The 26,712-nt window shown below is 44.0% G+C and overlaps 4 protein-coding genes and 1 long non-coding RNA gene across 5 annotated transcripts; 3 read left to right on the top strand and 2 right to left on the bottom strand.

Moving 5' to 3' along the window:
• Nucleotides 1-436: 436 nt before the first annotated feature.
• On the bottom strand, nucleotides 437-3,052 carry LOC136426537 (uncharacterized). The gene has a single exon (XM_066415202.1). The coding sequence runs from the start codon at nucleotides 3,050-3,052 to the stop codon at nucleotides 437-439; it is 2,616 nt and encodes an 871-aa protein (XP_066271299.1).
• A 1,579-nt stretch (nucleotides 3,053-4,631) lies between these two features.
• On the top strand, nucleotides 4,632-7,224 carry LOC136427217 (tripartite motif-containing protein 2-like). Its single transcript, XM_066415998.1, has one exon. It carries the CDS (start codon nucleotides 4,730-4,732, stop codon nucleotides 6,908-6,910), a length of 2,181 nt encoding a protein of 726 aa, XP_066272095.1. The 5' UTR covers nucleotides 4,632-4,729; the 3' UTR covers nucleotides 6,911-7,224.
• Nucleotides 7,225-7,899: 675 nt separating this feature from the next.
• On the top strand, nucleotides 7,900-11,168 carry LOC136426538 (tripartite motif-containing protein 2-like). The gene is made up of 2 exons (XM_066415203.1): nucleotides 7,900-10,002; nucleotides 11,119-11,168. Exons 1-2 carry the CDS (start codon nucleotides 7,998-8,000, stop codon nucleotides 11,166-11,168), a joined length of 2,055 nt encoding a protein of 684 aa, XP_066271300.1. The 5' UTR covers nucleotides 7,900-7,997.
• On the top strand, nucleotides 11,127-13,572 carry LOC136427219 (tripartite motif-containing protein 2-like). The gene has a single exon (XM_066415999.1). The coding sequence runs from the start codon at nucleotides 11,365-11,367 to the stop codon at nucleotides 13,543-13,545; it is 2,181 nt and encodes a 726-aa protein (XP_066272096.1). The 5' UTR covers nucleotides 11,127-11,364; the 3' UTR covers nucleotides 13,546-13,572.
• A 4,339-nt stretch (nucleotides 13,573-17,911) lies between these two features.
• LOC136426693 (uncharacterized) lies at nucleotides 17,912-26,712 on the bottom strand. The gene is made up of 2 exons (XR_010754323.1): nucleotides 26,359-26,712; nucleotides 17,912-18,352 (listed from the first exon to the last, which is right to left on the bottom strand). It is a non-coding gene; the product is annotated as an uncharacterized lncRNA (long non-coding RNA).

Here is a 26,712-nt window from a genome sequence, read left to right on the forward strand (position 1 = left end):
TGTAGCACCCTATGAGCCCCTATGTCCCCTTGTGGCACCCTATGTCCTCTTGTGGCACCCTATGTCCTCTTGTGACACCCTATGTCCTCTTGTGGCACCCTATGTCCTCCGGTGGCACCCTGCAAGCTTTCTTGTTCTGTGTCACTCTTATCGTCCTCGTAGGTGTGTGGTCTTGCAGCTGTTCCATGGCCTACTATCAATGGGATTATTCGTCTTCTACTGTCTCGGAAAAAAGAAGCCTAACCCAATAAGTAGAATTTGTGTCTGTAGTTAGACTAGTCACATGCTATACTATTCCTCATTGCCTGTCAATTCTTTTCCACGTTACATGTACTTGCAATTAGCCTACGGACAGGAATGTGCAATAAGCTTTCAAACTTTCACTATCTGAGGTGAAGAATACGTTGCACAACTCTGATCTTCGACCTTACTTAGTTCATTGTTCGTTTGCTTCACCGCTTCCCAGACGGGAGGCCTTTTGAAACCACTTCTTGGCCTCTCTGAAATTGCCTTTCTTCCTGTAGGCCTTTTCCAAGCCTATCAGGGTGTTGGTGTCGTCGGCGTCGATCTGTAGTGCTTGTTTGTAGTATTCGATGGCGCTGTCTTCGTTCCCCGCTTCTAGTGCAAGCGCCGCCTTAAGTCTGATAGGCCTTGGGTCGTGTCGGTCAAGTTTGCTGCCTTTCTTCTTGTACGCCTTTTCCAAGCCTATCAGGGTGTTGGTATCGTCGGCGTCGATCTTAAGTGCTTGTTTGTAGTATTCGATGGCGCTGTCTTCGTTTCCCGCTTCTAGTGCAAGCGCCGCCCTAACTCTGATAGGCCTTGTGTCGTGTCGGTCAAGTTGGCTGCCTTTCTTCTTGTACGCCTTTTCCAAGCCTGTCAGGGTGTTGGTGTCGTCGGCGTCGATCTTAAGGGCTTGTTTGTAGTATTCGATGGCGTTGTCTTCGTACCCCGCTTCTAGTGCAAGCGCCGCCCTAACTCTGATAGGCCTGGGGTCGTGTCGGTCAACTTTGCACCAGCTACTCAGAGCAGAGTCCAGCCTCCAATAAACATCTTGTAAAACCTGACCTTTCAACTTCAGTGCCTCGCAGAGCTGTATCAGCGCTCCCGATTCATCCCCATCCTCGAGCAGTAGCCACGCCCAATCCCGTCTTGCTTCGACTATCTTATCTTTATCTCGGGTTATCTCGATCGCGATACTGAACTCCTTGGAGCTCTCTTCCACCTTACCCTGGTGGTACAGACACTTAGCCAAGCAGATCCTACAACGCGTGAATTTGGGAACAATTTTTAGACCCTCTTTAAAGTACTCTTCTGCCTTAAGCAGGTATGATCTGGGTACCATCTTGCCCTTGTCTTTAGTCTTCTTTGCCTCCGCCAGTGCCAGTTCAAACGGAATTAAGTACCGGAGGCCATATTGATGGTAAAGGACGTGGTCTTTGGTAAAGTCTTTGAGAGCCTTCGACAGAATGTTCTCCATCTTTTCCCATTCACGTGCGGCTTTAAAATGTAGTACTGTCTGGCGGCAAACGCTCTGATCTGTCGGGTACAGTTCGTAAGCCTCCTGGTACCATGCTGACGGATTTAGACTTTGATCAGAGTTTCTGTGCTTGGCCGATTTTCCCTTGTCCAACACACAGGTGGTGTTCTTATTGCTCTCCAGTGCTTGTTTGTTGTAATCAGTTGCCCTCTTTTTCTCTCTCGCGTCTACTTCGTCCAGTTTAAGGTTATCCAGAGCGGTGTCCATCAAGTGGTAGGCACCTGCCCCAGCCTGGTCTTCGATCTGCGCAATCTCACAGAGCCTCACCGGTGCTCCCGAATAATTTTGTCCCTCAACAAACAGTTTGCCCCATTCCTTTCTCGCTTCCTTTGCGATTTTGGCGTTCTCAGCTTCAGCTTCACTCTGGCGGAACTGTTCGTGGCTCTCTTCAACATTACCTTGATGGAACAGGCACTGGGCCAGGTTGATCCTGCAACGCGTGAAAAGTGGGTCTATTCTTAGCGCCTGTCGGAAGTACTCTTCTGCCCTCGGTAGGTACACTAATGTTTCTTCGACCCTTTCTCTTACTGCTCTCTTGGCGTTGGGCTTAGTACACTTTTCCTTCCAATATGCGTCTTCAAACGGAAGGAAGAACCGGAGACCATATTGATGGTAAAGGAGCGGATCGTCGGGAAATTGTTTGAGAGCCTTCGTCAAGATTTCCCCTAACTTTTGCCAGTCGCGTGTAGCCTTAACGTGGAGTACAGCCTTTCGGCAGACACGCTGGTCTGTCGGGCATAGTCCGTAAGCCTCCTCGTATAGCACCGATGGTTTTACAATTTGATCTGGGTTTTTACTCGTGTACTCTCTCATCCAAACCAAACCTTGCTCTGTGCTTCGAGCGGCGGAAAACAGTTCAGCTCTCAAGAACAGAGGGTCGACATTGTCACTCCCCTCTGCACTGTTTTGCTCCAACTGCTGTAGTTTGAGAACGTTTGCCACTGCCTTGTCCAGGAAGGTTTTGATTTGACCGTGATGTGCTTGACCAAAGGACTTGTTTTCGACTTGTTTCGTTAGCAGGAACGTTTCGCTTTTCAGCCACTCCGCGTTTTCGCTGTCGAATTTGAGAGCTTCTTCAACGCACCCTAAAGCCTCATTATATCGCCCCTGACCAAATCGAGTCAAGCAAAACGATTTCTCAAACATGGCGGCGCCCCACCTCTTCTGACCTTGAGTTTCACCTCCCGACTCTTTCAGTTCCGCCAACGTCTTCCGCTTGGTCTCTGCGCTTGCCACATCGCTGTGTTTCACGTCTATGTAGGCGAGACTGGTCAGTGCCACGAGGTTCTCCGGATCTTCGTCTAGAACCTCCTGGAACTGTCTGCGGGCCTGTAGCGAGTCGTTATCCCGAGCGTAGGACAGGAAGGCCAAGGCGTTCTTACAAGCCAGTCGGTCGGCTTCAGAACATGTCCACTGGCTCAATTTCTCATGCACCCTGGCAAACATCGACTCGTCCAGGTTCCAGAAAAACGGACTCGGAAACTCCGGAAGGTTTTTCAATAGGTCACTCTCCATGGTGGCGGTGTTCGACTTCTGCTCCTGTACTGTAGCGAGTACACAGTGGGACGGTGAAGAGAAAATTATGTCTTATATCTTCGCATCCATAGTTTCGCTTGCGTAGGCGAAATCATGTTTGTTAAAAGCATTACACATAGTTTCGCATGCGTAGGCGAAATCATGTTTGTTCAAAGCATCACAATGCATTATGTAATATTTATATTTTTATAAAGTCCACTGTCCATTATAAGTGGGCGTTCTAATCGTTCAATGTGACAGATTACATGGAACCTATGATTATAGCCCGCTGGTTAGGTCCCATGAAGCAAATGTGTTCTATTGTGTGTGAAAACTCGCTACACGTTTTAGAAGTCTGCATTCAATGCTCGTCCAATAGTTAGGTGATGCCTAGCCTGGTCCCAGTCTCTAGGGGTCGGCTTATTAGAGGTGTTTTATCGGGCCCAGTCTTCTTTATTGAACCGTTTCTGATACCCTTGCTACTTCGAATCGGCTGCCACCCTACTTCCGCTGCCACCCTACTATCGCCGCCGCCCTAGATGGCGACGTAATTTAATCCAAGGCCGTAAACCCACACCCCGAGCGGGCTAAGCTGTCTGGGCGGGCGAGGGTCACTCCAAGCGCCGTAGAGATATCGGGGAGCCACCGAGGGTATGGTTTCCAGGCTAGGAGATGCCTTTCTTTGCATCTAAACGACAAAGTAACACAGTCCGTGCAGACTCACGGACTATCATTAGCATAATCAATTTAGAAACGCATTCTCTATCTCTCATGACGTAGCGAAATACACTTGCTAGTCATAATTAGGTTTTTAGTTACCCCTTGTTGAGTTATCTGACTCGAAGATGGTGTCATCGAGTTAAGTGCTAATTAATATTTAATGTGTACATTTTTTTCTATCATAGAAACAGCTTTATTAATATATTGTAAGGTTCAAAAATATATATTTGTATATCTAGGGTGATTGGCGAACCCTGTTCCTATGAACGTTGAACTAACCCCAACTGAGCTCTTATCTTGGTTTTCCTACGTCACAGGTGATGACGATCAGGAACTGAATGCTAATGAGGAAGGGTTCATGTCAACAGTTGTAGTTTACTGCAAAAGATGTCACCGACACAGATAATCTAATGCATGCGTATCATGGAAATGGAACTATAGGAGTTTGCAGTGTAACTACAACTGCAATTGTGTCCTTGGTTTCACCACGTTATAGGTCATGATTAGTCAGGAGAGATTCGCAGTCTGCGGCTAGAAGTCGGGATGGTTGAGAGTAGGTTAGAAAGCATTTGGGGCCCAGTCGGGAATAATTCATGTACCGGTTAGAAGATGGTCGGGACATGTTCGATGCATGTTCGGCGCCAAAGATAGGCGTGGCCTACAAACTGGTCAGACTGCTCCCCAACTACAGCCGACCTCGGAGTCGGCTGGTGTTCGGGAGCCATGTTCGGCTATGTGTAACCTGGGCTTAAGCGGGGATTTACGTACAGTATGAGGTCAACACCTACCAATGGCTGCTGTTGCGGTAAACACGTGACAAACACTACGTCACCGAAACTACCTTCCGAGAACCAGAACATCGAGTTTAATTCAATCTCCTACATCTCGATAAAAACGTCAGGTAAAGACTCGCTGAACAACAATTCACACGGACAAATACTATCGCCTTGAATCAAGATGGCAAGCAAGATGTCGACGGAAGATTTCGACGACCAGTTTTTGACGTGTCCTGTTTGCATGCTGCACTTCCGGGACCCCAGAATCCTGCCATGTCTGCACACATTTTGTAGGGAGTGTCTGCAAGAACGGGCCACTAAACAACAGCCGCTGGAATGTCCAACCTGTCGGACACAGGTCAGTCTACCAGACCAAGGTGTGAATGGACTCAGGACGAACTTCTACGTCAACAACCTGCTGGATTTCGCGGCCGTGAAGAAAGGGGCGGGGCCAGGTGTGCCGTGCCAGGTGTGCGAGGGGAATGTGGAGGGGTCAAAGTCTTGGTGTGCCGATTGCGCTACATTAATGTGTGAGTCATGCGCGGCAGTACACCGGAAACTTCCAGCTACAAAAGACCACGAAGTTACCACCGAAGAAACACTTAAAGCAGATAGAGGTGTGAGCAAATTTCAGCGCAAACGGCACTGCCACAAACACAAGAACCAAGAGCTGGTTTTCTACTGTGAGAGCTGTAAAGATTTGATTTGTACAGCATGTACCGTGGTCGACCATCGACCGGGCAAAGATCACAATCCGGTAGAAATCGCCACTGTTGCTAAGAACAAGAAAGAAACCCTGCAAGAACTTCTTAGGCAGATAGATCCGCGTCTGAAGGAAATAAAGGCGTCTGTTAAGGAAGCTGAGAAGAAGATGACAAACTTAATTCCCTCCAAAGAAGTAGCCATAAACAAAACCAATACGTATTTCCAACAACTTATCGACCTTATGCAAGAGCGTAGAAAAAAGATTTTGAGCCAGATTGACGAACAATGTCGAGCCGATGGCAAGGCTCTGCAGACCAAAAAGGAAGCGATAGAGTTTGAGTTGGTCGGACTGACGAGCGCACAAACGTTCTGTCAACAAGCTGTGGAACACGGAAGTGACGTGCACATTCTGGAGGTGGGAAACCAAGTCCAAGCAAGGATAGAAACTCTGCTAACAAAGGAACTGGACCTGGAGTCCAACTGGAGCGAGTTTCAGTTCGTAGAAAACACAGCTCTAACTGACTTTGCAGAAGAAATTGGGAACCTTGGTGGTTTGCAGACGGACGTTGACGTATCGAAGTGTAAAGTTGTTGTAAAGCCGGCAGTCCAGGGGTTTCAGTGTGTCGCCGTTCTGACGACAATGAACAGAGACGGGCAGGCGTGTGTCACAAACAGCAAAGCGATCACAGCCAGTATGAAGGACCCTTCTCGAGCAAATGTGCCGACGAAACTTGAGATGAGGAGTGGAGGAGTGTGGGAAATATCGTACTTGCCCAAGGTTACGGGCGACCATGAGTTAGAGGTCAAGGTCAACTCACAGCATGTGTCAGGAAGTCCGTTTGGTGTTAATGTACAAAACAGGGACACCCCAGTGTTTACTATCGGTCGGGAGGGTAATGAGGTGGGGGAACTGAAATACCCGGAAGATGTCGTGGTTGATAGGGACGGCAACGTTGCAGTGCTGGAGTACGCGAACAAACGGGTTCAGATATTTGACGCAAACAAAGGTCACTCTTTGAACAGTTTCCCCGTTGACGGCCAGTATACATACGGTTTTGATGTAGACTCCCACGGACGTTTCCTTGTGACGTCGTGTGGTGAAAATTACGGAACAAGACGTTATTCGCAGGAAGGCCAACTTTTGGACACATTCCAATCTGACAGTTTCCAAACCCCTCTTGGCCTAAAAGTTCTTAAGGACGGCCGCATGGTGGTGGCGGGAGGCCCACAGAAACCGTGTCTCCTCCTGCAGCCTGACGGGAGCCTCATCCGGGAGATCGGCAAGGGGCGGTTGCAAGACCCAAGCTTTGTGACGGCAGATGAGTCACGTGATGTGCTGTTCGTCACAGATTACGGTGCACACAAGATTTGTGCGTTTGATTTTGACGGAAACTTCATGTTTGATTTTGGCAAGCAGGGTAAAAATGATGAGGAGTTTCAACAACCTCGAGGTGTAGCATTAGACCCGTTAGGTAACGTTATTGTAGGTAACGCAGGAGACGGCCGTGTGCAGGTGTTCGGGCCAGACGGAACGTTCATTCGGATTGTGGCAACAGTGAAAGGGAATTGTGCCGGTGGAGTCACACTGACTCCAAATGGTTGCGTAGCAGTAGCATGTTCGAAAGGACATTGTATAGAACTTTACAGGTACATGTAATACGGGTGCCAACAGTCAATAATCTATAGGAGCACCTGGTATGACATGGCATCTAGCCGTTCAGTTATTGGTTATCTTGTTGTCGCTCTTATTCTTTTACTTCGCCGTAAATAATGTGTCATTGTTGCTGTAGATTGGCAAAGTGCTTTCAGTGTTATTGAACAGATCCGAACAAGAACTTGTACTCAGAGTCCTGTCGAGTTCATTGTAATAGGTCTTCTTCATTTATTATGTAAATTAAGTCTCAATTTGCATAATATGTCCTTCCTTATGTACATTTCTGCATACTAAATAATAGATTTCATTGAAAGCCATCGTTCCTTTGTTCATCTATTCCCCTTGGAACACTGACAAAAACGCCCCTGCAGTTCCATAGCAAGCAGCTAGGGGGCCCAAACCTACACCACTTTTTCCTTACATCACAAACTATCTGCCTCCAACAAATCAAGACCATAGCACGTCCAGGTCAAAAGATACAAAAAACGAATTTTCGAAACAAAAGTTCTGCTCTAGTACCAAGGTCACGTACCAGGTGGTCCAAAATCGACCTTGACCTTTGTCTTCCCAACACCTACCAACATGCCAAATATCATCGTAATCCATCCAGAGGTTCTTCAAGTTATGCCGACTAAAATCACATACAAAATATCAACAGTTCGTTCATGAAAAGCTGATTCTCAGTTTACTCTGCTGCTCACGCACCAGTTAGTCACGCTCATGAAATGGGAGTATTCATGTACCGGTTAAAAGATGGTCGGGACATGTTCGGTGCATGTTCCGTGCCAAAGATAGGCGTGGTCTAAAAACTGGTCAGACTGCTCCCCAACTACAGCCGACCCCGGAGTCGGCTGGTTTTCGGGAGCCATGTTCGGCTATGCGTAAGCGGGGATTTACGTACAGTATGAAGTCAGCACCTACCAATGGCTGCTGTTGCGGTAAACACGTGACAAACACTACGTCACCGAAACTACCTTCCGAGAACCAGAACATCGAGTTTAATTCAATCTCCTACATCTCGATAAAAACGTCAGGTAAAGACTCGCTGAACAACAATTCACACGGACAAATACTATCGCCTTGAATCAAGATGGCAAGCAAGATGTCGACGGAAGATTTCGACGACCAGTTTTTGACGTGTCCTGTTTGCATGCTGCACTTCCGGGACCCCAGAATCCTGCCATGTCTGCAAACATTTTGTAGGGAGTGTCTGCAAGAACGGGCCACTAAACAACAGCCGCTGGAATGTCCAACCTGTCGGACACAGGTCAGTCTACCAGACCAAGGTGTGAATGGACTCAGGACGAACTTCTACGTCAACAACCTGCTGGATTTCGCGGCCGTGAAGAAAGGGGCGGGGCCAGGTGTGCCGTGCCAGGTGTGCGAGGGGAATGTGGAGGGGTCAAAGTCTTGGTGTGCCGATTGCGCAACCTTAATGTGTGAGTCATGCGCGGCAGTACACCGGAAACTTCCAGCTACAAAAGACCACGAAGTTACCACCGAAGAAACACTTAAAGCAGATAGAGGTGTGAGCAAATTTCAGCGCAAACGGCACTGCCACAAACACAAGAACCAAGAGCTGGTTTTCTACTGTGAGAGCTGTAAAGATTTGATTTGTACAGCATGTACCGTGGTCGACCATCGACCGGGCAAAGATCACAATCCGATAGAAATCGCCACTGTTGCTAAGAACAAGAAAGAAACCCTGCAAGAACTTCTTCGGCAGATAGATCCGCGTCTGAAGGAAATAAAGGCGTCTGTTAAGGAAGCTGAGAAGAAGATGACAAACTTAATTCCATCCAAAGAAGTAGCCATAAACAAAACCAACACGTATTTCCACCGACTTATCGACCTTCTGCAAGAGCGTAGAAGGACGATTTTGAGCCAGATTGACGAACAATGCCGAGCCGATGGCAAGGCTCTGCAGACCAAGAAGGAAGCAATAGAGTTTGAGTTGGCCGGAGTGACGAGCGCACAAACGTTCTGTCAACAAGCTGTGGAACACGGAAGTGACGTGCACATTCTGGAGGTGGGAAATCAAGTTCAAACAAGGGTAGAAACTCTGCTGGCAAAGGAACTGGACCTAGAGTCCAACTGGAGCGAGTTTCAGTTCGTAGAAAACACAGCTGTAACTGACTTTGCAGAAGATATTTGGAACCTTGGTGGTTTACAGACGGACTTCGACGTATCGAAGTGTAAAGTTGTTGTAAAGCCGGCAGTCCAAGGGTTTCAATGTGTCGCCATTCTGACGACAATGAACAGAGACGGGCAGGCGTGTGTCACAAACAGCAAAGCGATCACAGCCAATATGAAGGACCCTTCTCGAGCAAATGTGCCGACGAAACTTGAGATGAGGAGTGGAGGAGTGTGGGAAATATCGTACTTGCCCAAGGTTACGGGCGACCATGAGTTAGAGGTCAAGGTCAACTCACAACACGTGTCAGGAAGTCCGTTTGGTGTTAAGGTACAAAACAGGGAGACCCCAGTGTTCACTATCGGTCGGGAGGGTAGTGGGGTGGGGGAACTGGACACGCCGGTAGGTGTCGTGGTTGATAGGGACGGCAACATTGCAGTGCTGGAGCAGGGTGAGCAGGGGAACAAACGGGTTCAAATATTTGACGCAAACAAAGGTCACTCTTTGAACAGTTTCCCCGTTGATGGCGAGCATCCATACGGTATTGATGTAGACTCAGACGGACGTTTTCTTGTGACGTCGTTGGGCAAAAATTACGGAACAAGACGTTATTCGCAGGAAGGCCAACTTTTGGACACATTCCAATCTGACAGTTTCCGAACCCATCTTGGCCTAAAAGTTCTGAAGGACGGCCGCATGGTGGTGGCGGACGGCGAACAAGAGTGTTGTCTCCTCCTGCAGCCTGACGGGAGCCTCATCCGGGAGATCGGCAAGGGGCGGTTGCAATGCCCAACCTATGTGACGGCAGATGAGTCTCGTGATGTGCTGTTCGTCACAGATTACAGTGCACACAAGATCTGTGCGTTTGACTTTGACGGAAACTTCATGTTTGATTTTGGCAAGCAGGGCAAAAGTGATGGACAGTTTCAACAACCTGGAGGTGTAACATTAGACCCGTTAGGTAACGTCATTGTAGGTAACGAAGGAGACGGCCGTGTACAGGTGTTCGGGCGTGACGGAACATTCATTCGGACTGTGGCAACAGTGAAAGGGAATTGTGCCGGTGGAATCACACTGACTCCAGATGGTTGCGTAGCAGTAGCATGTTTGAATGCACATTGTATAGAACTGTACAGGTACATATAATACGGGTGCCAAGTTGCCAAAAGTCAATAACCTATAGGATAGGAGCACCTCGCATGATATGGCTTTGGCATCTAGCCGTTCATTTATTGGTCGTTTTGTAAACAATGCGTCATTTTAGACAGAATTAAATCGACGAATTAAATGTCTGTTGAGCTGTAACGTTGATGTATACCAGGGCCTTGTTATGGTGCAGTTCAGTTTCCCGTCGGTACTATCACTAAACAAACTCAACTGTAGATTGTGCTTTCAGTGTAATTGAACAGATCCGGACAAGAACTTGTACTCAGAGTTTTGTCGAGCTCATTATAATAGATTTTCCTCATTAATTATGTAAATCAGTCCCAATTTGCATAATCTGTCCTTCATTATGTACATTTCTGCATACTGAATGATAAATGTCATTGATAGCCATCGTTCCTTTGTTCAGTTATTCCCCTTGGAACACTTTGACAAAAACGCCCCTGCAGTTCCAGAGCAAGCAGCTAGGAGGCCCAAACCTACACCGCTTTTTCCCTACATCACAAACTATCTGCCTCCAACAAATCAAGACCATAGCACGTCCAGGTCAAAAGATACAAAAAACGAATTTTCGAAACAAAAGTTCTGCTCTAGTACCAAGGTCACGTACCAGGTGGTCCAAAATCGACCTTGACCTTTGTCTTCCCAACACCTACCAACATGCCAAATATCATCGTAATCCATCCAGAGGTTCTTCAAGTTATGCCGACTAAAATCACATACAAAATATCAACAGTTCGTTCATGAAAAACTGATTCTCAGTTTACTATGCTGCTCACGCACCAGTTAGTCACGCTCATGAAATGGGAGTATTCATGTACCGGTTAAAAGATGGTCGGGACATGTTCGGTGCATGTTCCGTGCCAAAGATAGGCGTGGTCTAAAAACTGGTCAGACTGCTCCCCAACTACAGCCGACCCCGGAGTCGGCTGGTGTTCGGGAGCCATGTTCGGCTATGCGTAAGCGGGGATTTACGTACAGTATGAGGTCAACACCGACCAACGGCTGCTGTTGCGGTAAACACGTGACAAACACTACGTCACCGAAACTACCTTCCAAGAACCAGAACATCGAGTTTAATTCAATCTCGATAAAAACGTCAGGTAAAGACTCGCTGAACAACAATAAACACGGACAAATACTATCGCCTTGAATCAAGATGGCAAGTAAAATGTCGACGGAAGATTTCGACGACCAGTTCCTGACGTGTCCAGGCTGTATGCTGCACTTCCGGGACCCCAGAATCCTGCCATGTCTGCACACATTTTGTAGGGAGTGTCTGCAAGAATGGGCCACTAAACAACAGCCGATGGAATGTCCAACTTGCCGCACACAGGTCAGTCTACCAGACCAAGGCGTGGACGGACTCAGGACCAACTTCTACGTGAACAACCTGCTGGATTTCGCGGCCGTGAAGAAAGGGGCGGGTCCAGGTGTGCCGTGTCAGGTGTGCGAGGGGAATGAGGAGGGGTCAAAGTCTTGGTGTGCCGATTGCGCAACCTTAATATGTGAGTCATGCACGACAGTACACCGGAAACTTCCAGCTACAAAAGACCACGAAGTTACCACAGAAGAAACACTTAAAGCAGATAGAGGTGTGAGCAAATTTCAGCGCAAACGGCACTGCCACAAACACAAGGACCAAGAGCTGGTTTTCTACTGTGAGAGCTGTGAAGATTTGATTTGTACAGCATGTACCGTGGTCGACCACCGGCCGGGCAAAGATCACAATCCGGTAGAAATCGCCACTGTTGCTAAAAACAAGAAAGAAACCCTGCAAAAACTTCTTCGGCTTATAGATCCGCGTCTGAGGGAAATACAGGCGTCTGTTGGGGAAGCAGAGAAGAAGATCACAAACTTAATTCCCTCCAAAGAAGTTGCCATAAACAAAACCAACACGTATTTCCACCAACTTATCGACCTTCTGCAAGAGCGTAGAAAGACGATTTTGAGCCAGATTGACGAACTATGCCGAGCCGATGGCAAGGCTCTACAGACAAAAAAGGAAGCGATAGAATTTGAGTTGGTCGGACTGACGAGCGCACAAACGTTCTGTCAACAAGCTGTAGAACACGGAAGTGACGTGCACGTTCTGGAGGTGGGAAACCAAGTCCAAGCAAGGGTAGAAACTCTGCTGGCAAAGGAACTGGACCTCGAGTCCAACTGGAGCGAGTTTCAGTTCGTAGAAAACACAGCCGTAACTGACTTTGCAGAAGAAATTGGGAACCTCGGTGGTTTAGAGACGGACGTTGACGTATCGAAGTGTAAAGTTGTTGTAAAGCCGGCAGTTCAGTGGTTTCAGTGTTTCGCCATTCTGACGACAATGAACAGAGACGAGCAGGCGTGTGTCACAACCAGCAAAGCGATCACAGCCAATATGAAGGACCCTTCTCGAGCAAACGTTCCGACGAAACTTGACATGAGGAGTGAAGGAGTGTGGGAAATATCGTACTTGTCCAAGGTTACGGGCGACCATGAGTTAGAGGTCAAGGTCAACTCACAACACGTGTCAGGAAGTCCGTTTGGTGTTAATGTACAAAACAGGGAGACCCCAGTGTTTACTATCGGTCGGGAGGGTAATGGGGTGGGGGAACTGAAATACCCGGAAGATGTCGTGGTTGATAGGGACGGCAACATTGCAGTGCTGGAGCAGGGGAACAAACGGGTTCAAATATTTGACGCAAACAAAGGTCACTCTTTGAACAGTTTCCCAGTTGATGGCGAGAAACCATTCGGTTTTGATGTAGACTCAAACGGACGTTTTCTTGTGACGTCGTGGGGTGAAAATTACGGAACAAGACGTTATTCACAGGAAGGCCAACTTTTGGACACATTCCAATCTGACAGTTTCCAAACCCCTCTTGGCCTTAAAGTTCTGAAGGACGGCCGCATGGTGGTGGCGGGAGGCCCACGGAAACCATGTCTCCTCCTGCAGCCTGACGGGAGCCTCATCCGGGAAATCGGCAAGGGGCGGTTGCAAAACCCAACCTATGTGACGGCAGATGAGTCACGTGATGTGCTGTTCGTCACAGATCGCGGTGCACACAAGATTTGTGCGTTCGACTTTGACGGAAATTTCATGTTCGATTTTGGCAAGCAGGGTAAAAATGATGGAGAGTTTCAACAACCTGGAGGTGTAGCATTAGACCCGTTAGGTAACATTATTGTAGGTAACGTAGGGGACGGCCGTGTGCAGGTGTTCAGGCCAGACGGGACGTTCATTCGGACTGTGGCGACAGTGAAAGGGAATTGTGCCGGTGGAATCACACTGACTCCAGATGGTTGCGTAGCAGTAGCATGTCCGAATGTACATTGTATAGAACTGTACAGGTACATGTAATATCATGTTACTGTTTGTGCTTCCTTCTGTTATTACAGGTTTGCGATAGCAAAACCTGTTCTGTTTTTGCATCCAAGGCAGGGGGCGGCCATGTTGGATGTGACCATTTTATTGGGAGGGATGTTTTTTCGCTTATGTTGGGTGTGACTATTTTGACGGAGGGGTGTTTTTCTTGCTAGTTTTCTTTTTTTGTTTTCTTGCTAATTTTTCCTAGTTTTGGGTTAGGTGTGACCATTTTGACCGGAGGGGTAGTTTTTGCCACTAATTTTAGGTGTAAGAGATGAATGTTATTAGTGTGGTGGTGTTGTGACCTTGCCGTTGGCACAAATGGACACAAGGCCCACTGTACTAAAGGACGAGCAAGGTCCACTGAGCATCATGTTGTTGTGATCTTGTCGAAAAGTAAGGGACGACAAGATCCCCAACGATAGAGGGTTAATAAAGATTTGTTATTTAATGTGATGTTGGATTAGAAAGTGTTGGAATTGATAATATTGGGGGTGTTTTTTGTCGCTAATGTTGGTTCCCTATATTTTTCCTAGTTTTGGGTTAGGTGTGACCATTTTGAAGGAGGGGTGGTTTTTGCCACTAATTTAGGTGTAAGAGATGAATGTTATTAGTGTGGTGGTGTTGTGACCTTGCCGTTGGCACAAATGGACACAAGGCCCACTGTACTAAAGGACGAGCAAGGTCCACTGAGCATCATGTTGTTGTGATCTTGTCGAAAAGTAAGGGACGACAAGATCCCCAACGATAGAGGGTTAATAAAGATTTGTTATTTAATGTGATGTTGGATTAGAAAGTGTTGGAATTGATAAAATTGGGGGTGGTTTTTGTCGCTAATGTTGGTTTCCAATATTTTTCCTAGTTTTGGGTTGGGTGTGACCATTTTGACCGGAGGGGGAGTTTTTGCCACTAATTTTAGGTGTAAGAGATGAATGTTATTAGTGTGGTGGTGTTGTGACCTTGCCGTTGGCACAAATGGACACGAGGCCCACTGTACTAAAGGACGAGCAAGGTCCACTGAGCATCATGTAATGTTGTGATCTTGTCGAAAAGTAAGGGACGACAAGATCCCCAACGATAGAGGGTTAATAAAGATTTGTTATTTAATGTGATGTTGGATTAGAAAATGTTGGAATTGATAATATTGGGGGGGGGGTGGTTTTTGTTGCTAATGTTGGTTCCCTATATTTTTCCTAGTTTTAGGTTAGGTGTGACCATTTTGAAGGAGGGGTGGTTTTTGCCACTAATTTTAGGTGTAAGAGATGAATGTTATTAGTGTGGTGGTGTTGTGACCTTGCCGTTGGCACAAATGGACACGAGGCCCACTGTACTAAAGGACGAGCAAGGTCCACTGAGCATCATGTTGTTGTGATCTTGTCGAAAATTAGGGACGACAAGATCCCCAACGATAGAGGGTTAATAAAGATTTGTTATTTAATGTGATGTTGGATTAGAAAGTGTTCGAATTGGTAATATTGGGGGTGGTTTTTGTCGCTAATGTTGGTTTCCAATATTTTTCCTAGTTTTGGGTTGGGTGTGACCATTTTGACCGGAGGGGTGGTTTTTGCCACTAATTTTAGGTGTAAGAGATGAATGTTATTAGTGTGGTGGTGTTGTGACCTTGCCGTTGGCACAAATGGACACAAGGCCCACTGTACTAAAAGACGAGCAAGGTCCACTGAGCATCATGTTGTTGTGGTCTTGTCGAAAAGTAAGGGACGACAAGATCCCCAACGACAGAGGGTTAATAAAGATTTGTTGTTTAATGTGATGTTGGATTAGAAAGTGTTGGAATTGATAATATTGGGGGGGGGGGGGGTTTTTGTCGCTAATGTTGGTTCCCTATATTTTTCCTAGTTTTGGGTTAGGTGTGACCATTTTGAAGGAGGGGTGGTTTTTGCCACTAATTTTAGGTGTAAGAGATGAATGTTATTAGTGTGGTGGTGTTGTGACCTTGCCGTTGGCACAAATGGACACGAGGCCCACTGTACTAAAGGACGAGCAAGGTCCACTGAGCATCATGTTGTTGTGATCTTGTCGAAAAGTAAGGGACGACAAGATCCCCAACGACAGAGGGTTAATATAGATTTGTTATTTAATGTGATGTTGGATTAGAAAGTGTTGGAATTGATAATATTGGGGGGTGGTTTTTGTCGCTAATGTTGGTTCCCTATATTTTTCCTAGTTTTGGGTTAGGCGTGACCATTTTGAAGGAGGGGTGGTTTTTGCCACTAATTTTAGGTGTAAGAGATGAATGTTATTAGTGTGGTGGTGTTGTGACCTTGCCGTTGGCACAAATGGACACAAGGCCCACTGTACTAAAGGACGAGCAAGGTCCACTGAGCATCATGTTGTTGTGATCTTGTCGAAAAGTAAGGGACGACAAGATCCCCAACGATAGAGGGTTAATAAAGATTTGTTATTTAATGTGATGTTGGATTAGAAAGTGTTGGAATTGATAATATTGGGGGGGGGGGTTTTGTCGCTAATGTTGGTTCCCTATATTTTTCCTAGTTTTGGGTTAGGTGTGACCATTTTGAAGGAGGGGTGGTTTTTGCCACTAATTTTAGGTGTAAGAGATGAATGTTATTAGTGTGGTGGTGTTGTGACCTTGCCGTTGGCACAAATGGACACAAGGCCCACTGTACTAAAGGACGAGCAAGGTCCACTGAGCATCATGTTGTTGTGATCTTGTCGAAAAGTAAGGGACGACAAGATCCCCAACGATAGAGGGTTAATAAAGATTTGTTATTTAATGTGATGTTGGATTAGAAAGTGTTGGAATTGATAATATTGGGGGGGTGGTTTTTGTTGCTAATGTTGGTTCCCTATATTTTTCCTAGTTTTGGGTTAGGCGTGACCATTTTGAAGGAGGGGTGGTTTTTGCCACTAATTTTAGGTGTAAGAGATGAATGTTATTAGTGTGGTGGTGTTGTGACCTTGCCGTTGGCACAAATGGACACGAGGCCCACTGTACTAAAGGACGAGCAAGGTCCACTGAGCATCATGTTGTTGTGATCTTGTCGAAAAGTAAGGGACGACAAGATCCCCAACGACAGAGGGTTAATATAGATTTGTTATTTAATGTGATGTTGGATTAGAAAGTGTTGGAATTGATAATATTGGGGGGTGGTTTTTGTCGCTAATGTTGGTTCCCTATATTTTTCCTAGTTTTGGGTTAGGCGTGACCATTTTGAAGGAGGGGTGGTTTTTGCCACTAATTTTAGGTGTAAGAGATGAATGTTATTAGTGTGGTGGTGTTGTGACCTTGCCGTTGGCACAAATGGACACAAGGCCCACTGTACTAAAGGACGAGCAAGGTCCACTGAGCATCATGTTGTTGTGATCTTGTCGAAAAGTAAGGGACGACAAGATCCCCAACGATAGAGGGTTAATAAAGATTTGTTATTTAATGTGATGTTGGATTAGAAAGTGTTGGAATCGATAATATTGGGGGTGGTTTTTGTCGCTTATGTTGGTTCCCTATATTTTTCCTAGTTTTGGGTTAGGTGTGACCATTTTGACCGGAGGGGTGGTTTTTGCCACTAATTTTAGGTGTAAGAGATGAATGTTATTAGTGTGGTGGTGTTGTGACCTTGCCGTTGGCACAAATGGACACAAGGCCCACTGTACTAAAGGACGAGCAAGGTCCACTGAGCATCATGTTGTTGTGGTCTTGTCGAAAAGTAAGGGACGACAAGATCCCCAACGATAGAGGGTTAATATAGATTTGTTATTTAATGTGATGTTAAATTAGAAAGTGTAGGAGACGTGATCTTAAAGAACATGGCAGTTGTGGTCTTGTCAGAAATGTAGGGACGACAGCCAGAAAAACCATGAACGATTAGTTTGTTTAATGGTGAGATGGCCAATTAGCTTTTAGAATAAAATTAAGTCAATTTTGAAATGGTGAATACTTAAGACCCTTTCCTTCTTACAATAGAGAATGGCCGATGTATAAATACGGTTTCTTTTAGATGCCGATTTGAAGACGACCACATCAAGGATAAAGAAATGACACAGAGACAAGGATTCCCGCATACTTACCAAGGGAGACGTAAACGTTATAACACTGACTGATTGTGACTTCATAATGTTGGCTTACTACGATCCTTACTGAATGTCTCTATTGCTTTCTTGACCTTAACTTCCTAGTTTTACAAATCTCTCGTCTCCTGTTTTACTCTGCTCACACAACATTGATTACTTTATCTCTTCGCTGCATTTCACTTAAACAAATGAATAACCGTCAAAGAATTATAGCACAACAATAGCAGACTAATTCTAAAGTAACCGTTCCATGTTTGGTAAGGAGTTGCACTGTAACTTCTTGGACGTAAGTTACGGAGTGAAATGTTACTGCAGCTTGCAATTGCATACACATTTGTATTGGGTTTCTACCATTCGTACATCCGGTTTGATTTGAACTGTCGTCGACGAGGTTAATCACCTGTATTTTCTTTCATAACGTTATACATGCAAAATCAGCTTCTAAAAGTTGCACACTAAAATAAACAACAAATAGACAATACGTATTCGTTTGAATCAAATAAAGTGGACAACATGTGCACGCCAGTGTGTGGATTCTCTAAATCGTGTCAGGTAATGTCTGGTTGTAACAGCACAATCATGTAACACGGCTCTGATGCTGGTCCGGCAGTGGAAGGTCTCCGGCGACCTCCCCTGCTGCGGTGAGAGTCTGTGTGGGAAATGGCCAGATTGTTCCAGGCCTGGATTGTTCCTCCCTAGTGCACGTGGATACCGGGTGCCCCGGATGACCTTGTAGGCCGGTATAGGTGACCTGTGCAGGGATCGAGGAAAAAACGTACAGAAACATATCAACCTGAATGCTCTCTTCTTTGGTTCTTGTCATCTCTGAAGACGGTAGACAGCTTCGGTCGATTTAACCTCTTGAATTATTGACTTGAATTAGACTATTCCAAAATCATGATTGGCTTTTCTTTCTCAAAGTAGTTGGCGGTGGCGTGTTAGTCATGTAGTTGCTAGGTCCTACAGCCACAGGGAAACAAAATTTAGAATGTATGTGACACTGATAAGCTGTTTGACATATTTCTTAGTACCTACGGATATGGCGTGTTATACTTACTTCAAGGTTTTCGAGTTCGATTTAAAAAAAATAGGGCTCGAAATTCGCATTTTAGTACAGGTAAAATTGTACTAATTTTATCTTTAGCTAGGAAAACAACATTTGGAGTTGAATATGCGTGAAACTAATAATTAAGCAATTTCACAATTTTGGGTCCCTAGGAATTTGACCTCTCTTATCCTGTAACTAAGGTGAGTGAAGAGTGTACGTGTAGGGCTCAAAATCTGCATGCTAGCACAGGTAAAATTGGAGTTGTGCAGGTAGTTTTGACGGACTTTTACTAATTTAGGCCCCCATTCCGTTGAGTTATCTGTGAAATCTTTGGTCGCTCATAAAAGGTTGCTGACATTTGAGATTTTGGGTCGCCGTAGAGATTCCACTTGAGCACGTTTTCCAGGAGTTCGGCACTCTCACGGCGATCTGGTCAATTTTACGTTTTTTTAATGGTATTTATTATATCTTCGAATTATTGTTTTATTAATTACAAATCTTTATAAGTATTCATAAATGTTTCTAACAAAAGGAAATACGAGAATTCTATGTTTCAGAAGTTGTTCTGATCATTTGCAAACATTTCGAAAGTGACTGTCAAAAGAGATCATTTTTTGAATAGATTTGAAATATAGATAGCCAGATAGGTTTATTTCATATTTCGAAATATTTCGAACTAAAGATATGGGTCATTTGCCCCCCGTAACCGTGTTGTGACTTGGAATGGGGTCCTTATGTCGCCGTGAGAGCGCGGCGAAAGCGCCGTCCAAGTGGAATGGGGGTATAACTAATACTTTAAGAATTGGACGAATGCGACGTATCCTTTTTTTCTACATTTGTAATTATGTTGAGCCCAACATACTGTTTGACGCAATATATTGTGTTCGTATGGTTTCTTTCTCCTGTCAAATCTTGTAATCGACTCAGCTCGGTCGTCCCTGCACCAACTGAGCTGAAATTTGGTATACATGTAGAGTGGGTAAATACCCTGGGAGCCTTTTTAATTTTTTTCGATATTGACCTTGAAAGTGATTTTATTGAGGTTTTTCTGACCAAAAACGTACATTTTGGCCTCCTGTGCTCTGGAAATACATCCAAATGACCTTAAATTTGCTATGGTGGTACATTGAACAAATATTTAACCCTCATCCGACCGACACATTTTTGCGACGAATCTGGCCGTATGGGGTCCAAATGGACCCCATTTTGCTTTGCCCCCTAAATATATTTCTGGTGGATCTTATTATCTTCGCCGAGTACTAGTACTCGGGGAAGATTATGTTTTCGGTTGTAAAATCTGTTGGGTGGGTCTGTATGTATGTCAGGAGCATAACTAAAAAAAAAATCAATGAATCTTTATGATTTTTGGTAGGTGTGTAGTGGCTGTGCAAAGGAAGGTCAAGTTCGAAAATGGTTCACCTTGCGTTTTTCAACAGTACTGTAGCGGACTTTGAATTTTTTGTGTTTGTATGTAGGCAAAAAAAAGTGACAGAAACGTTGATGGATCTTCATGATTTTTTGCAGTTGTGTAGATGTTGTAGAAACGGAGGTCAAGTTCAAAAATGGTTCCCCTGGCATTTTCCGTCGGTACTGCAGCGGGCTTTGTGTGTATGTGTATTTGTATGTCGCCAACATAACTCGAGAAGCTGTCGATGGTTCTGCATGATACTTAGTGGGTGGGTAAGGTTTACAGAAAGGAAGGTCAAGTTCGATAATGGGCCTTCTAGCGGGTATCTAAAGTATTGCAGCGGAGCTTCAAAGTTTGGGGTGAAATTTTCTGGAGGCACCAGGTTCATTATTTTTTTATAGTGGATGGGTCTTGGGGCAGGGAACAAGTGGTGTAAGTTTGGGCCTCTTGACTACTTGTTTTGAGCTGCAGTGGGCCTTTATGTATGAAACCTTGGAGGAGGATAACTCACGCAGGGTTTTGTGTATCTTTATTGCTTTTGGTACGCAGGTACCTTAGGTGATGATTAACATAATGAAATGTATAGTATGCAAATTGGGACTTCATTTACATAATTAAATAGAGTAATGTATAATCCCATTGAAAGCTGTTACTCGACCTCAATTCAGGGACACTTGGAGGATTGCCTGGCTTGGGATCTAGGTCACCCAGCTGTGTGCCAGCTGTGCGCCCTTCATTTGGTAATAACTCAAGAAGGGGTCAATGGATCATCATGATTTTTGGTTTGTTAATAGCTTAAGTTATAATTTGATTTAGATAGAGGGTGATGCATATGGGAGCCAATACGCATAATTGATGAGGAAAAACCATAATTCCATAGTGGTCAATGGCAGGAATTCGATACTTGTAGCATCTGAAAGTTCATTAAACTTGTTACATATATCAGCACACTCTACACATATACTAGTCCTGTACCACCAAATGATTTTTAACACTATCTAGACTGGACTCATCCCCCCCCCAGCATAACTTCCAAATGGTATGGTGCATGATCAAATTTGCAGCGGGTGATAAGCATGTAAATATTAATCACTCTCCATAATAAGCCTTGATTATTTGGCGAAGATAAAGTGTTCGTGGAACTCTAGTTGTAGGTATTGTGCACATCCTGTTTCATTAGTCTATGGAGAATATTTTGACAAGTTTTAGTATTGATGATTAATGCTCATTATCATAATTCATGCAAAAAATGAGGAGAACCGCATTTTCCTTTAACCATATATCTAGACTGGGGGGACTAAAAGTGCAGGAGCCAACTTTGGCATCGTATAACTGCCAAACTACGTATGCTAGCACTACCAAACTTGGTGACTTTTCCTAAAATTTTGTTGGCCACAGTTCCATGATAATAGTTCAAGTTTATCATTTTTCCTGTTGCCATGGCAACGGGTTTCTGACACAGGCATTTTATACAAAAAGTCACCAATTTTTCAAGAACAATGATATTTCTCAGGTTTTCTTGCTCAACCACACTAGTTTTCCAACATGTATAACATCATATGTAATTAGATGTAACTTTCATGATTTATCATTCATAAGTTATGCTAATTTGATGACGTAATCGCTCAAAATCCAACATGGCGGACAAGACGATTATTTTAGGTATAAACAGGCTTTTTGCCTTCAAATTCGTCACTACCTGGTATTTTCTTAACCAGAAACATTCAGATTAATGTTTCCAGTCTCTTTCTTTTGTGATTTGGGGTCATAAATGGAAAAAATGTATTTTAACATTTCAAAATGGCCGATCCAAGATGGCGGATCCCAGGGATCGCTAACAACACATGGCGTCATTCTATGACGTCATTTTGACGTCAACGTAATCGCCATTGACGTTGTATGCCTTGGCATACCTTAGAATCAATAATACACTCTATTTTGTTTAATACCTTTCGATATTACGGGACTTTCCTATTTAGCCTATAAAATCACATCGATGACGTCATAAATACGTCATATTACTTCATAACGTCACTAAATTTACAGAAATTATTAAACTTAACGTGAACATCACTCCATGCAAATTTGGTGAGGATGTATTATACCGTTTGGATGTTATGAGGAATTTCTTTCAAATTACATAATAAACAATGTGAAATCATCTGGGGTCCGTTTGGACCCCAGCGGGCAACACGCACACTTTAGAGTATAACTTCCGCAAAAATTGGCCAATCCCAGTGAAAATTCCTCAGGAGTTGTAAGACATGTACATGAACAAACTCATAGAATGATTTTTTTTCTCCGACGAAAAATGTTGATATGGCACACATTCAAACACGCCTGGGGTCCAAACGGACCCCATACGGTCGGATGAGGCCATTCGCACTTTCGGCATACAATACTTCGAAATACGATTTTAGAGGGTGTTTTGGGAAGAAGATCGGTTATTTTCCTCAGATGGGGTCACTGACCTATAGGTCACATCTTTATTCATCTGGCCGGGTTGACTTATTCGGTCAGCCAATGAGAGAGTGCAGATTTATCAAGCTCAACCTGATTGGTTGAAATAGTCAATTTAATTAGGGGCACTACTAGTACTCTGACAGGTGCAGACACAACTTCACTACTCCCTGGCTCACATCCTTGTGTTGTACATGTAAGTTATTGTTGTGTCCTACTGAAGTTGTGTAAGTGCAGTTGAGAAGGTTAAAACTTTTCTGGTGGTATTTGTCGACACACACAGTGTTTTTCTTCCGTGAATAGTTTCATCAGGTTGGTAAGTCACTGAAGGAAAAGACTCTTTTTACACAACCAAGGGATTTATTCAACCGACGTTTCGGTGACCCTCTGTCACCTTCTTCAAGGCAATTCTGACTGGTTCACATAGCAATGCAGCACAGGTGTTGCTGCTTATACATATTAATGAGATGCAAACGCAAAATATTTACATATGTACAAACACAGGGATGACATCACTATGCGGTCCCAAACGTACAGAAGTGTAACACATACACAACTACATATCGATAGACTAACACGTTGGATTAAGGAGTCTGTATGGATCAGGAAATCCGCTCCAGTCATGAACCGTGATGAGGGGGATATAGACTCAGTCACGTTTGGGACCGCATCCTAAAGAAATAATCGTTGCATTGTTTGTTGATCGATATGTAGTTGTGTATGTGTTACACTTCTGTACGTTTGGGACCGCATAGTGATGTCATCCCTGTGTTTGTACATATGTAAATATTTTGCGTTTGCATCTCATTAATATGTATAAGCAGCAACACCTGTGCTGCATTGCTATGTGAACCAGTCAGAATTGCCTTGAAGAAGGTGACAGATGGTCACCGAAACGTCGGTTGAATAAATCCCTTGGTTGTGTAAAAATAGTCTTTTTCTTCAGTGTTTTTCTTATTTTAACACTGCATGGAAACAAAGATTTCTACAAGTTTGCAAGCTTGGACATTATGGTAAAACCTGACATTTCTTCGCTATGTACACGAATTTTCTACCCCTCTGTCACCAAGATTGGACACGAGTGCGCACAATAGTGCACAAAAAGTATCCAACGTTTCCCACCTTAGGAAACATCCCGTGTCGGGACGTTGACATTAACATTAACAAATTACAATAGAGAGTTGTGAAGTGCGTGAAAATTTACGTTGAGCAAGGAGGCCCTTGCTTTGAGTAGTTGTTTAAAGTTTTTGGCTAAAAATGACGTAAATCAGTAAGAATATTCAACCTTCTTACGTAAACCCCTGTTACATGTCTACACTATCGGGCCGCGGGGAAGTCTTGAATATCGGCGGTGATCAATAGCGCATTAAACAAAATGTGTGGCGTAGCGTTGTACTAGAAAAATAATAGCATATGAATATGGGTGCCTGGCAGAGCCCATCCATGCATAGGGTTTCAAATTGGGAGAGATCCATTTCTGACTGGTCAATTCAATCCAATTATTTATCCAAATACCAACATTGCAGACATACAACAAACTTTAGCCTCTATGCCATAGTCGCTTTTTGCGTGGGGAGGGAAATGGGCGAAACATGTTGCATTTGCTCCCGCAAATGTTGCCTTTCTAGTTACCTTCGTCGACGAATGGTTTCGTCGACAAGGTTATTCGATGGTGCTTGTCTGTGTGTCTGTTAGTGAACAGAATAAGTCGAGAACGCCTGGATGGTTTGTTGTCGTAGTTGGTGTGTCGGTGTGTATGTGGGAAATCTCAAGATGATTAGATTTTGGGCGAAGTGTTTTGCATAATTAACGAGAAAAGTGTAAAAATGTGTTACATTGTATGCTGAAGTATGTGTACGTGTGTCGCTGTGTTTTCCAAGGCGTCATGCATAGGGCAAGGAGGTCCTGAGGGGTCATGTTGAGGGCAGGAAACGTCAGTTACACAAATTGGCTGTGAGCCAGCTGTAGGCATAATGGTAAGGTAGTCTCCAAGCAGACCTATGGGTTGGCTATAGCAGGGGCAGGTTTTGCTTCAGACTGTGAAAGGAAATTACTCAAGAAGGGCTTGGTGGATGGTCATAAATTTCTGTGCATAGCTTGAGTGCTGATGTACATGATTAGATACTTATTATGCAAATCAGTATCTAATTTGCATAATTAATGAGGAAAGTTTATACATCCATCAATTTCCATGATAGGACTCTTAAACATGTGACATATGTAACTGAGGAAGAGAGAAATATTAATAGATATCAGCTTTGCAAATGAGAACCTCATTGACATAATTAATGAGAAAAACTATAACTCGAGATGGTCTTGATGGATGGTCATGATTTTTGGTATGTAGATAGCTTACGTGATGCTTTGTATGATTGGATGATAATTATGCAAATCAAATTCTAACTCGCATAATTAATGAGGCCATTTTAAAAATCTGCTGTGTTCCATGATATGACTATTCAAATATGTGACATTTGTAACTAAGGAAGAGAGGAATGTTGATAGACAGGAAATATGCAAATGTGGGCCTAATTAGCATAATTAATGAGAAACTACTATAATTCCATACTAGTAAATGACGGCAATTTCATACTTGTGGCATTAGGAAGTTGTGTGAATGTGAACACCATTGAATCAAATTATGCTAATAAGGAGGGAGCTTATTTGCATAATTGATGATAAATGTTAGCATAACCTTCTTTGTTAAGCTCATAGTCATAACAAGGAGGTTTGGACAACTTATGTTATTTGGGTGAAGAGGGTCAACTGGTATGATTGATGATTGATGAAAAACACTCCTACTACGTCAGTCATAAAGGTCAAAATCATTTGACGAAGGTATGAGGTCGTAGAACTCTTGTTTTTTATGTTTTTTACACGTGGACAAATGCGACGTATCATTTTTCTACATTTTTAATTCATCTTCAGCTAATTCTACAATTGTTGGGGGTTGAGGTTTTCAAACGTGGACAAAGGAGATGTACTGGAATTAGTTTTGGAATTTTTACGTTTGTCAGGCGTAAAATGTTAATACGTGGATTATACATGCGACGTATAATTTTTTCTAACTACAAAACTAATTCTAAATTAATTTGTCGGGGGGGGGGGTGGTGCACATTTTCATACTTGACAAAAAGATGTACTAGAATTGCATTTCTGCGTTTTTCGGGCATATGATTTATGGTTTTCATACGTGGACGATGGGACGTACTGTTTTCTTGTACATTTGTACTTTGTCTTCAGTTAATGCTACATTTGTCGGGGGTGAGATGTACTGGAATTAGTTTTGGAATTTTTACATCTGTCAGGCGTATGATTATCATACGTGGACGAGTGCGACGTATTATTCTTTTGTACATTTGTAGTTTTTCTACTGTAACAGTCTACCTTTGTCGGGGATGTAGATTTTTAAACGTGTTACGTGTAGAAAAAAGTTGTATTGGAATTAGATCTTATACGTGGACATGCGACATACTAGAATTAGTTCTGGAATTTCAACGTTTGTATGGCACATGATTTTGAAACGTGGATGCATGCGACGTATTTCTAAATTCTAGGCTGCTAAGTTAAGATACCATGAACTAACTTGAAGGTAGTCTCCGTTACTCCGACTCTACCAAAAATGAATTGCTCATTTTTCATCAAACCTAAAAAGTTTCAATAACACTTTTAACAGCCATTCTGAATATCAAACATACGTCGAGATGGTTTCGAAAATGGCTACTTGCCGAAATCTCTACCTTGCCATGAAAGGTATATCTGAAATGACCACGAAAGCGTAACGTTAACATTAAAACTGAAAAGACCTACCTGCACAAAAACAGAAACAGACGCCTCTTACCTTGGTTCTGCACAGATCGGCTCTGGTGTTACTTGTCCTTCCAGTCTCAGAATCTAAATTTCCATAGTAGAGTCCTGTCTGCGGAACGTGGAACAACTTTTCCTGCCTTGGAGATTAATGAACAAACGTCTGGTGTTGCTATTTTCAAACAGTCCATATTCTTCAGTCTCTTTTGGCCGTGCTTCCCCGTGGCGTTGTTGTTTCCACTGCTGACATGGGGGTGATACATCCCTTCTTGCTCACCATGTTGTCACAACTTTCGATTAGAGGTTAGAAATCTCCATATTATCGCTAGAAATGAGTTCTTTTCTAACACAAGAAACGCCCTTTGTTCTCATACGTCTAGACACTGTG

This window comes from Branchiostoma lanceolatum, chromosome 2 (assembly GCF_035083965.1).
Source record: "Branchiostoma lanceolatum isolate klBraLanc5 chromosome 2, klBraLanc5.hap2, whole genome shotgun sequence".
In the NCBI taxonomy this organism is placed as follows: domain Eukaryota; kingdom Metazoa; phylum Chordata; class Leptocardii; order Amphioxiformes; family Branchiostomatidae; genus Branchiostoma; species Branchiostoma lanceolatum.

Bases quoted from the DNA above. Each gene is read 5' to 3' on its own strand.
- LOC136426537 (XM_066415202.1), bottom strand. From the start codon at position 3,052: ATGGAGAGTGACCTATTGAAAAACCTTCCGGAGTTTCCGAGTCCGTTT.
- LOC136427217 (XM_066415998.1), top strand. From the start codon at position 4,730: ATGGCAAGCAAGATGTCGACGGAAGATTTCGACGACCAGTTTTTGACG.
- LOC136426538 (XM_066415203.1), top strand. From the start codon at position 7,998: ATGGCAAGCAAGATGTCGACGGAAGATTTCGACGACCAGTTTTTGACG. The intron at 10,003-11,118 runs GTAACGTCATTG...CCCCAACTACAG, and splicing joins TGTAACATTAGACCCGTTAG to CCGACCCCGGAGTCGGCTGG.
- LOC136427219 (XM_066415999.1), top strand. From the start codon at position 11,365: ATGGCAAGTAAAATGTCGACGGAAGATTTCGACGACCAGTTCCTGACG.